Below are 12,842 nucleotides of genomic sequence, written 5' to 3'. Positions count from 1 at the left end.
CCTTTTTCTGGCACTCCAGTTTTGAGAAGGATCACCACTGTTGTGCATCAGCTAACCAGTCCTTTGCAGTGTGTGAAAATTGATTTGGCTAGTTACTAATAAATTTTATGTAACTATCAACAATTACATAAACTTAGTTGTAGCAAAGAAATATCATTCAACTGCTTATTAAAGAGCATTGAATTTACTTCTTAAAATGCATTTATTAAATTTTGAAAAATGTGCAAGAGCAATAATGATAGGTTATTTTGCCTCCAAATATTATAGATTTTAAATGCAAAATATATAATATTTTTAAATGTACTTGCAAATATAACTACTAAAAGTGCAGCTAAGGTATTCAATTAACAGAAGAAGATAGCTAATACAAAGGTAGTAAAAAAAAAAAATCTTGATTCACCTTAGCTTCCATGTGTATATCCTATATGACACAATTAGAAATAAAACTTACTTCTCTCCAATGTTCCCTTTGGTGGAAGCTGTGGGAGTTGTCGGCCCCTTCGTCCTGCCACTGGAGTACTTGATGGGCTTGTTTGGACAGACCCAGTACGAGGATGAGACCTACAAGATACATCATTAATACTCATTTTCAGTAGAATGAGTTAAATACTTTTAATATATTTGGTTCATATGATAGCTGTATGGTGCAATTTTAAAGGATGTTTAGCTGCTGATTAAAAGGTTAGGAAAAGTAGGACAAAATATGGATATTTGAATGATTATCTAAATAGCAAAAGATGTTTATACTGTCATGTAATATGCATACATACACAGATACATGCACACAAAATCTTACAGTAAAATCCATGGAATTATTAATGTAAACTGAAATTCTATCCGTATGAAAGCAAGGAGAGAAGTCTGAAGCTCAAAAAAATAAAAGATAATGCTTCACATTTCTTTCTACCAGATTTCAAACTCTTTAACACTAACCTCCCTCCCTTGATCCTAAGAGATTTTTACTCAGGCTTATATTAGATATCCCTTTATTAGAAATTATCTCATGAAACTACAAATAAAACCCTGAAAAATTCAAAATTCAGCTAAAGAAGATATTGGTTAATACATATTAGTAGTGATAGAAAGAAACTAAAAATCTAGTTTTAATTATTGTCATTAGGATGATTATCCAAAAGTGATGTCTAATGGACACAAACAATTTCTCATTCTGTAGGAGAAGAACATGATAGCCATGAGGTGCGTTATGTGGGGAATTACCCAGGACTCCTGATAAATGAGAAATCACAAAACAAATGTGGTCAGGACAGTTAATAAACAAATTACAATGGTAGCCACACACTATTATATCCACGGAATATAAATAGTGTGCTTACACTGAAAAGGTTAGTGTCGATTGTTATTAGTGATCAGCCAAGGATGACAGAAGAGACCATTTAGCTGCTGGGAAAATAAAATGGTGTGCTGGTGGGGCAAAGGGGAAGTTAGTCTGATTGATTTATCTTTCACCTCGATAAGGCAGGTGAAGGAGGGGCAGATCTTCCAGTCATTAATGAAGGCATCGACCTCATGAGGTTTGTGTCAGGACGCTCAGTGGATCTGGAGCGGGCGGTGGTCCGCTCTAGCAGAGGCCGCTGTTCTGTTGATCTGGATCTGTGATAGGGCTGTCTATCTGCTGCTTCACAATCCCTGAAACGTTAGTCAAAAAGCAGCTCAGTTGACCTTTAGTGCCTTTCTGCTATTTTGTTATGATGCATCAAACTGATTTTGAAAAAGGTAATTGTTTCAGATTATTGAGTATGAAAAAAAAAAAGTTCTCTTCCCCAACATATGCTGCATGAATTCTCACTAAACTCCACAAGAATTTCTAAGGAACCAACATCTGCCTTTAATAGCAATTCCCAGTGAAGATAATAGGAGTTGCTCCGTTATAATCAAAACAAAATTATCTGTTTTCCAAAATGAATTCCCTAAATGGAACATGTGAAATATGTGAAGTATTCTATTTGAAAAGAATTCAATGACTTTCCAACATTTGTAAAAGAGTAAAGAAAACCATAAAGGCACTAATTCTCAAGCTGCTAAGGCTGTTTATACTAATAAACAGTATACCATCTAAAATAAAAAAAGGCTTTCAGCACAATTGTAGTATACTGATACACTTGAACATTCAAATGACTAAATCCAAATTTATGAGAAAACAGCGCAACTTTGCAGTCTGTAGCCATATTTAAACATGGTCCACAAGAAAAATCATTCTACAGAAAACTGGTTAATCAACCGTTCTATATTGTTTATCTCATCACACTTTAGCAATGCCAACCAACACAATTCAGAATGAGTATTAACTGACTGAAATAATAACAGTCAGAAACAATGTGATTTCTCTGATCACAAATAAATACAACATCAAAATTTAATCCTTCTTTAAAGAAGTATACTTAAGTAAGCTATCAGCACTAATTTTTGTATCCCTGGAGTCTAGCATAATGGTTTTACAGCTAACATGTAATTAGTAAATGTTTTCTAAGATCACCCTACTATCTGCAGAACAGCCCCCAAAACACTAGTTTTGATTCTAGAACTCCAAAGTATACTTCAAAGAAACTATTACCTCCCCACATAGTTGTAACCACAGTAATGGAAATGCTTATATATTATAAACACTAAAGAAAGCTTTAGTATCCCTCAAGACTAATGTACTAAGAACTTTCACTTTACCTACAAATTCTCTCAATCTTATTTTTGATAATGAAAACTGCAAGTGCTTAAAGAAAATAAAAGAAAGCACACAATTTTCCAAATGTAATTCATTACGTGGCATACAATTTTGGACCAGTAGATATTAGATTAGGCTTCCCTAACAGCTCAGTTGGTAAAGAATCTGCCTGCAATGCAGGAGACCCCAGTTCGATTCCTGGGTCGGGAAGATCTGCTGGAGAAGGGATAGGTTACTCACTCCAGTATTCTTGGGCTTCCCTTGTGGCTCAGGTGGTAAAGAATCCACCTGTAATGCAGGAGACCTGGTTTCAATCCTTGGGTTGGGAAGATCTCCTGGAGAAGGGAAAGGCTACCCACTCCAGTATTCTGGCCTGGAGAATTCAGTCCACAGGGTCACAAAGAGTCGGACACGACTCAGAAACTTTCACTTAGATATGTAGACTTAGATGACTTTAGGAACTGAATAGTAGATTTACTACCCTACAACATATTTTGTGATTATCTTACACTTTATATTATATGGTAACATGAAGGCAAAAGATTTTTAAACTGTTTTTAAGTTCATGTACTATAATATAATTGATTTCTTAAGGTCAGTTTAGTATTTTTATAAGTGTATCCAAATATGTCAAAAAAGCTGCGTAAATAGATACACAATATTCAATTACTTATCAAAGAGAGAAATGAAACAGCAACTTGACGGGTAAGAAATCGTAATTCTATTTTTTCTTCCTGAAAAACTATTTTAGAGAGAACACTTCTCCTTAGAAATAAAAATGCTCAATGTCTGTTAAATGTTATTAGTGTACATATCTTTGTATATCTTCAACACAATATATTTATATACTGCATGCGTGCTAATCCACTTCAGTCTTGTCAGACTGTTTGCAACCTTTGGATTTCAGCCCTCCAGGCTTCTCTGTGTGTGGGATTCTCTAGACAAGAATACTGGAGTGGGTTGCCATACCCTCTTCCAGGGGATCTTCCTGACCCAGGGATCAAACTCATGGTTCTTATGTCTTCTGCAGTGGCAGGAGGGTTCTTTATCACTAGTGCCACCTTGGAAGCCTAAATATATATCTTAGATTCCTTAAACCTATTTTTGAAGATACCAATCTTTACATTATTTTCATATTTCCTATTATCTTAAAATAACAATAATTTATTTCATTAAATAACATGTATTACTAGTAACACAACTTTTTGGAATATCTATGACTATCCCAACAGAAAATTAAGCTAACAGTTCACTTGTTTATGCAAAACCTGATTTATTCTGACTCCATTAAGTAATTTGTCCAAGTGGAAAGTGAAATATTAGAATATACAATTTCACTTCTTTGACACTATATTTTAATAATTGAAATATATAATTGTGAGTGAAATCCAGAGAATTATTTCAAATGTGTTGCTACATTCCATGTCCTTAAAAGAATACTATTATTTTTAAAGTATTAATAAACAAGTCACTCTTTAGGAAATATGCCTTTAAAAAAAAATCTCATTAGTAAAAATGTTGTTTGAAGCTATAGTCAATATTTTAAGTTTTACTTATATTTTTCTCACCATATTCATCAAAAGTATGAATTATGATTATGATTTCCACAAAAATGAAAATGTTTAATAAGTGAAACATGAAAAGAACCATGGTAGAAGGTTGAAATGTATTGAAATGTTTCACCACAATTAAGAGAAGGGGAAAGTTATCATATTTTAAAATTTGATAACACAGTAGAAGGTCAAGATAGGCTTCTGTTCCCACAAATGGCTAAGAATAGGCCTTACTAGGTGAGAACTAGGATTATGGCTCAGAAAATTGAAAGTGGCAATGCCTAAGTCTCATACATAATACCCAATTTCATGGTAGGTTTTCTAAGGGATTGAGATAAAAAACTTGACAACTTTCACTTAAATTGTTGGGGAGTTTTCAATTTATGGTAAGAACTTATAAATAATTAATGTAAAACAGTAATGACCATTTGCAAGGCATAAAGTATTTTAGTGTCTACCTGGGTTTCTGAATTTGGGGTCTGTATTTCAATATAAATAGTTTCCTTTGTAACCCTACTTATTTATTTTACTTTCCGCATTTCAAAATATTATTTGAAAAAGGGTGGACATAGATTTTACAAGATTGCCTGAACACCAGGAAACTCTCACCTGTAAATTTAAATTTTTCTTAGGTTAATAATTTGATTATCTTATAAAAGTGATTTAATATCTGTCATAATTCTATTTTTAGTTTACATTTTCTGGTATCTATACTTAAAATAGTTTAGAGTTTCTATGTGCCATTTACCTGGATAGATATGGATACAGTTCTGCTTATTTAGTGGCTGCTATTCTAAACTGCAAGCATTTGCATAGGATCCTCCACAAATAGAGCTAATTCATGTTGACTGACGGTATTGTAAGAAGACTCAGTACTGTATCAACCCAGCTTTAAAATCATTTAACAGTATGTGCAGATTTTGATTTCTAAGGGGAAAATAATTTTATAATTATCTAGCAAAAGTTGTCCATTTTCAATCATTTTTCCACTCATGTATAGTTGCTCTTGAAAGACTTTTTAAATTTTCAAGTATTTGGCACAGCTGTCTACTTATTTCACCATATTTGTCACTTATTTCTCCCAGTCTCAAAGTACATGGAGTTATGCAGTGTCGCAGAGAAGCATAGGCCAGAGAGCATTTTCTTTCATTTATATTGAACCATTGCAACAATGCAACTTCAGATCAACATAAACTCGATGTAGATTATCTCTCTAAATACGATTAAAAAAACCAAGATTACTAAAACAATGAAAACCAAACTGCACAACGCTTCAAAGTATTGTTCAGATATCAATGAAAATTGTCCTAGGACATAACTCAGGCCTTAGAATCTATGTTAAATCAGGCACATTTATTCTATATTTATATTGTAAAGATGTGGTAAGTAAATGTAATAGGGTTTCTTTCTCATAGACTTGCACAAAGTAAAGCTATTTAGGAATTATTTTTCTCCTTCATAAGGAAATAATTTCTTTATAAAGTCAAATATCTAAAATAAAATAAAAAAAACTTGGAGATATTGCTGAAGGACAAAAAGTGTAATCTCAGATTGGGAGCAAGAATTGACTTCCAAAAATCTGTATTATGTAATATAGCAAGCTGGTTAACAGCAGCAGCATTGTACTTTTGATAAAATACATTCAATGTGTAGAGATTTTCTAAGCATTAACTACATAATTAGAGGAAGAAACAAGGACATTATAGAGGTTTTAAATGAGATACAGGGTAATTAATATGTTACCTGCTGTTTAATATATCAAGTAATTTAAAGCAATTATATAAACTCTATAATTTTCTTGTTCATCATATTGTGCAAGGTATAAGTTTAACCTTTTAAAACGCCAGTTTATATATTTTAGCATTGCTCCCAGAGTTAAGAGAATTGGAAGACACAAAATACCATGGTAATAAATGAACATTTCTGAATATTTGTACCATGTGTACAAATAGGAATATTTTATTATTTTGGTGGAAGATAGATTCATTTTCCTTGGACATGATAGATTTTTTATACCAGAACATTTCTGTTCAATTAAACATTAAATTTTGTATGTTAGTTAAAAGTAGATGAGGTTATCAAAAATAACAGTAATATCTAGAGTCAGCCAACTTAATAACAATCTAACGTGAAAATGGTAATAATACATATATTGATGGGGAAAAAACAAGACACTTTTAATGTACAGAAACATGTTACTGTAACTCATAAACTTATTTTTATCATCAAAATAAAATGTTCCTTTATCTACAGAAGTATTATCATAAAAACAGTCATTATTGTAACTAGCAAGAAGAAAAGATTATCACAATTTTCTGAAGAAAATTAGGGACAAATACAATACTGAATAATAAAGATATATTGTATTAGTAAACATGCACACAAAAAAACATGTAAAATATAAATGTTTGAGGACATTTTGAATATTTAAATAAGTATTAATAGTTATTCTCACTGTTACTTAATTTTTACTTTAAAAAATAACAGAAACAAAACCACAAATAAGGAAGTTATTTACTCAGGAACAATGAAACATACAGCAAATTAATACATCTTTAAAATATGTATTTTTAAAATCTTGAGAGATTATCACCTTCTATCTACAATATTCTTATTTTACTAAATAATTTTATTTTCAGTGGATGGTGAATATAAAAATGTTTTGTCAACTGTAAGAAATTCAAGCTATTCTCTCAAGGTATTGGCCCTATATTTTCCTTTCCCAGGTCCTCAAAGATTCCATAAAATAACAAACTTCTTAAAGATGTATAATGGTCATCTGAGTTAAATTCATCCATTCCAGTCCATTTTAGTTCACTGATTCCTAAAATGTTGATGTTCACTCTTGCCATCTCCTGTTTGACCACTTCCAATTTGCCTTGATTCATGGACCTAACATTTCAGTTTGCTAAGCAATATTGCTCTTTACAGCATCGGACTTCATTTCCATCACCGGTCACATCCACAACTGGGTGTTGTTTTTGCTTTGGTTCCGTCTCTTCATTCTTTCTGGAGTTACTTCTCCATTGATCTCTGGTAGCATATTGGGCACCTACCGACCTGGGGAGTTCATCTTTCAGTGTCCTATCTTTTTCACTTTTCATACTGTTCATGGGATTCTCAAGGCAAGAATACTGAAGTGGTTTGCCATTCCCTTTTGCAGTGGACCACGTTTTGTCAGAACTCTCCACCATTGCCTGTCCATCTTTGGTGGCCCTACACAGCACGGCTCATAGCTTCACTGAGTTAGACAAGTCTATGGTCCATGTGATCAGATTGGTTAGTTTTCTATGATTGTGGTTTTCAGTCTGTTTGCCCTCTGATGGAGAAGGATAAGAGGCTTATGGAAGCTTCCTGATGGGAGAGACTGACCGAGGAGGAAACTGGGTCTTGAGAGTTGATCTATAAAGAAAGCTGAGCGCTGAAGAATTGATGCTTTTGAACTGTGGTGTTGGAGAAGACTCCCTTGGACTGCAAGGATATCCAACCAGTCCATCCTAAAGGAAATCAGTCCTGAATATTCATTGGAAGGACTGATGCTGAAGCTGAAACTCCAATACTTTGGCCACCTGATGCGAAGAACTGACACATGTGAAAAGACTCTGATGTAGGGAAAGATTGAAGGCAGGAGGAGAAGGGGACAACAGAGGATGAGATGGTTGGATGGCACCACCGACTCAATGGACATGAGTTTGTCGGCTCTGGGAATTGGTGATGGACAGGGAGGCCTGGCGTGCTGCATTCCATGGGGGTCGCAAAGAGTTGGACATGACTGAGCAACTGAACTGAAGTTGTATCTCTGAAGAACCAAATTATGAATTGATATTGTTTGATATGAGTAACTGTGATAAGGCATAGTCCTTACTCTAGAATATCTGAGTGCCAAGTTCAACAGATTCATTGGTCAGCTTTGACCAATTCACTTGCATTCCTTTTGTTTTGCTAGTTTTACATGGATAGTGGAAGCTCCTCATATATACTGCTGCTTGCTGCCCTTCACTGCTACTTCATAATGTTAGTTCAAATCACACAGAGGTAGTGATTAGAGGATGGATCCATCCCCTCCCAAATACACAGACACACACACAGAACAAGAGGTGTGCACATTTTCAAGCATAATCCTCTTCCTCAGTCACGAATGATGATATGATGTCTAACAGTAAAAAAAAAAAAAAAAAAAAAAAAAATTACTGGAGACACCAATGAGCAAGAAAAACAAGGCCTACTGTCAAGCAACAAATCAATCAACAGAATCAAACTCAGAAAGGCACAGATGTTGGGACTATCAGGCAGGGAATCTAAAATATTGTATGACTGGTATGTTAAAGACTACCTTAGAAAAGATGGAGAATATCTCTTGCATGAAAAGCTAGAGAAATATCAGCAGATAGATGAAGACTATAAGAAGTCAAATGGTAGGCCTGTGATGAAGAAGGATGTCATATGCTGTGGGGTCCTGGGCCTGGTAGACAGTGGGCAGTTGGAGGTGACTTTGGAGTAGCACTTGGAGGGAACAGTGAAGAAGCCATCCATTGATGGAGTCCTGCTCACAGATTGACAAAGACTTAACCTGGGTGCTGTGAGACCTGGTCAGATAAGCAGCCCGGTGTGATATCTGTTCCAGCCCAGCAAGCAGCTAAGCTAACCTCTGACCCTACTGGTATTCCTGTGGTGTGTCTAGAATCAGACATGGGAGTATTATTATCCAGTGGTGCTGCATAAAACGCCCTCCTGATGTTTTGTACCAATCAGTTCTCCAGCAGCCTGTCATAGGACTATGGTCTACCTTTGTTAATTATCTTAAAGAGTTTCTAAAGTTCAGTAGTTAGGCCTTTCATTTAATATGCATTGAACATTTTTCTATTAGTTTTAGAGTAAGCACCTTTCAACACTGTATGACCTATCAAAATATTAGCACAAAAAAGATTTTGCTTTGAAGCAACAAGTCTAGATCACTTTGTATATAGCATTTTCTTATGGTCAATAAATCTGGTTGGAAGGGAAAAACTAATCAAATGCAAATGTCAGAAATTATAGAAATTAGAATGTGGCAAAATGTTGGAAAATTAGTTTGAATTTAGTTTATAGAGATCTTAAATGTCTAGTTAAGAGGTTAAGATATGGTTTAATTTTCAATGAGTGAACAAAAAGTTCTGAACAAAGGTAATGTTTAAGTAATGAATTAAGAAGATGTCCTCAGGAGTAACATATGGAATAAATTAGAGTAGGAAGAGGCTGACTTGTAGAAAAAAGTTGGAAACAGAGAAGAAGGCTTGGATGAGAAAAATAAATCACAATGTACAATATATGGAATTATACAAACATAATTTTAGGTCTAGAAGGAGTCTCAGAAACTCTTATTTTAAATTCCCTGCCTGATAGTCCCAACATCTGTGCATCTCTGAGTTTGATTCTATTGATTGCTTTGTTTCTTGACAGTGGGCCAATCTCTCACATTTTCGAAATAAGCAAACTAAAGCTCACGAAACTTGATCAAAGTCACACAATGTGATATTTTTTGAGATGGAATTTGAATTTCACTTTCTTGGTTCTAAAGCCTGTTAACTTCTCTGAGAGCAAGGATGGGGTTTTTCCTACATATAATGTTTGGCAAATCACCATATGAATTAAGTGAAAGAAATGAATAAACTAAAGAAAGAGCCTGATGATCTATTAACAGAAATAGAATTCTTGAGAAGAAGAAGCCTAACTTTAGGTTTGAACCTAAATTTGTGAAGTGTTGCAACAATACTCTTCTATATATATGTCAGATAAAGAAATCTGATAGTTTGAGAAGTCACTGTATTATGTTAATATTTCACTGTTGATTGATTCACTAATTCTTTTAAAGGTATTTATTGCAAGCATATCATGTGCCAGACACTATACTAAGTATTAGAAGTTTTGGACAAAGTCATAAAGATGACAGAATATAGGATAACATATGGTCAAGAAGTTGAGAATATGAGAAGTAGGAATAAAGAGAAGGAAACAGCAGAGCAGTCAAGGGGTAGAATGAGAATCAGGCGAGTTACTGAATTAGAGAGGCTAAAAAGATTAATAATGGCAGGTACAAGGACATAACAAAGATAAAAAGTATAAAAATATACAGCAAATAATAACCATGGAGAAAATCATTTAAAACAAATTGCTGGAAACAGATGTCAAACTGTAGAGGGTTAAAGCTTAGTAGCTGCTGAAGAAGCAGGGAAAGCATATGTAAAAATACATAGTCAAGAAACGACCTAAGTAAGAGAAAGAAATCGACCATTCTCCAGGGAGCTTAAAGGTGTGGCAGATAGCTACTAAGAAGATATCAACAGGTCTCTTTGACAACTATTTGAGGAAAAACAAAATTAGTAAAGTAAGAAATACTGAAATGTAAGAGAAACAAGACATAATTAACAGAGGGAAATTTCAGAGAAATTAAGAATAGGTATAGTCAGAAACACAAATAGAAGATCACTTTCCTCTTAGACAATGCTTCTAAGAGGGAAGGAGAAGGTTGGTAACAATGTAAAGAAATTAAGGCAAAAAGATGAGGGGGTAGCTCAGGAAGTGTGAATTACTTGGATTTGATCACATTCCTTAGAGGGATATCAATAAAAGGTAACATGATATCTATTCCAAATATGTTTGTTTAAATTTTAAATGTGTTTTAAAATGTGCAATGATCAAAGATAATTTTGCCCTGGTCAGTGTAATTTGTCCAGAGGAAAAAAGTCTTGATCCCTAATATTAGTTAAATATTTGTTTCCTGAAGTAATATAAAAGAGGTTTAGCAAACATTAAGCTTCTATTCATCTGTTCCAAAGAGACAGCATACATAATATTTCATTTTACAAATGTGAAGTAGAGAGGCCAATAGTTCTGATTCTTCACATATTGAGTGTTGAGTTAACTATTATACACTTATTTCATTCAGAATATTCCACATTTTATACAACCAAACTATGGTCCACTTGGAACTATTAACACATATTTATTCACAGAAGGGGAATTCTCAGACCATGACAATAAATGCCACCTTGAAATATAGACTGGGAAACTGAATGCTTAGAAAGTTGGTACCAGTTTCTTTTTATTCTTTTCACAATAAAGAGGTCACTTTTCCTTTGAATATTCAGTCATTTTTTTCTCCAGTATGCAATTAGAGAGAGCTTGGATAATTTAGATCAAAAACCATTAGGCAAGACAAAGAAATTGCTCCAGACTTGGACTTCATCAAAAATGTAAAAGAAGAACAATGAAGCAAGGGAACTGAACTGAGAATGGATTCAACCTCCAGATATGTAAGTAAAGTGAAGGTAAATTGGGAAGAATAAAGGGGTCAAGAGAGTGGATAAAAGAATCACTGAGTTAAAAGTAACTCAATGAAAGAATAAGAAAGAACGGACGTGTAGCTATTGTCCAAGAATGAAGTGTTTTGTAATAACTATAAATGGAAAGTAATCTTTAAAAATTATATAAAAAATTATTTTTTTTTTAAATTTCAAAGGTAGAACAGTTTCAAGTGATGATAATATTCAGAGCATGGCCATGGGAGTGAGTGACTAAAGCAGAACTGAGAGTAAAGCTCACTACCCCCAATTTGAGATAGTCAAGGAAGTGAGTGGGTGCTAAATAGATAATTCAGGTGAATGCTAACATCGACTGGAGAAGGAAATGGCAACCTACTCCAGTATTCTTTCCTGGAGAATCCCAAGGACAGAGGAGCCTGGCGGACTACAGTCCACGGGGTCAAGAAGAGTTGGACATGACTGAGCACACACACACACAATATCACTCAGGTACATGGCAGGAATTATGATAAAGAGGAAAACTAAAGCCACGTGCTAAAATCTTCAGTGAATAAAATAGCATATCCAAGAAGTCAGCAGATGATATCAACATGTAAGGGAAATGTATGGCTGTGTTCAGCTGCAATATGTACAAAGGTACAGGGGTTAAACAAGATGCATTAAACATTATGATAATAAATAAAGGAGAACGGATAGCTGACTATGTGAGTTTTTGTATCTTCAATAATTCCCAGAGTCTCATAGTGGACTGAAGTGGGAGTCAGAGGGACTAAGTAACTCAGAAAGTTAGCAGAGTGAAATAAATGATCAAAGTCACTTAAAAAAACAAACAAATGAAGGAAATGTTAAGCTGAAAATTCAATACAGTATTTACTATTTCTGTGGAATACAATATGAATGCAATAGGCAAGGAGCCTAGAGGTAGATGCAAGAATATTAACTATATATTCTGGTCCTTGGTATGGGTAGGGGATTCCTAAATGTTTATTTTACTACTATGCTTTGAAACATGCACACATACTTTTCTATGAATCAAACTAATAATAATAAAAGATAATATTATTGAAAGCAACTAAAGAACTGCATTCTTACAATATCTATCCAATTTTTCCAGAGTAGGTATATACTAGACTCACAAATTTGAATAATTTAAGTGACAGAAAATCTTACAGTAAGTTATTTGATAATTTTTTTCTAAAACTGATTTTCCTAACTGTGTTTTCCTTTAATATAAACACTAGTGGTATTGTGTGTCCTGATCACAAACTAAATTATGGTACAAAAGACAATTCAGAAATCTCTCTTTCAAAA

The 12,842-nt window shown here is 33.9% G+C and overlaps 1 protein-coding gene across 50 annotated transcripts in view; it reads right to left on the bottom strand.

Annotated features, from left to right (window-relative positions):
- The window catches only part of RIMS2 (regulating synaptic membrane exocytosis 2), a 629,392-nt gene that overhangs the window by 195,642 nt on the left and 420,908 nt on the right, over nt 1–12,842 (bottom strand). For 38 of the 50 annotated variants that reach the window (XM_081502232.1, XM_081502231.1, XM_081502217.1 and 35 more), the window contains 2 exons: nt 1,468–1,647; nt 452–561 (listed from right to left, as the gene is read on the bottom strand). In XM_081502232.1, coding sequence (XP_081358358.1) covers nt 452–561; nt 1,468–1,647 — 290 coding nt within the window. The remainder of the gene's footprint in view (nt 1–451; nt 562–1,467; nt 1,648–12,842) is intronic. The other 12 variants (XM_081502233.1, XM_081502237.1, XM_081502229.1 and 9 more) reach the window with 1 other exon arrangement.

Source organism: Giraffa tippelskirchi, chromosome 6 (assembly GCF_054371585.1).
Source record: "Giraffa tippelskirchi isolate mGirTip1 chromosome 6, T2T-mGirTip1v1.2.pri, whole genome shotgun sequence".
Lineage (NCBI taxonomy): Eukaryota > Metazoa > Chordata > Mammalia > Artiodactyla > Giraffidae > Giraffa > Giraffa tippelskirchi.
Note: the sequence above shows the minus strand (reverse complement) of the source record. Positions and strands in the feature narration are given on the sequence as shown.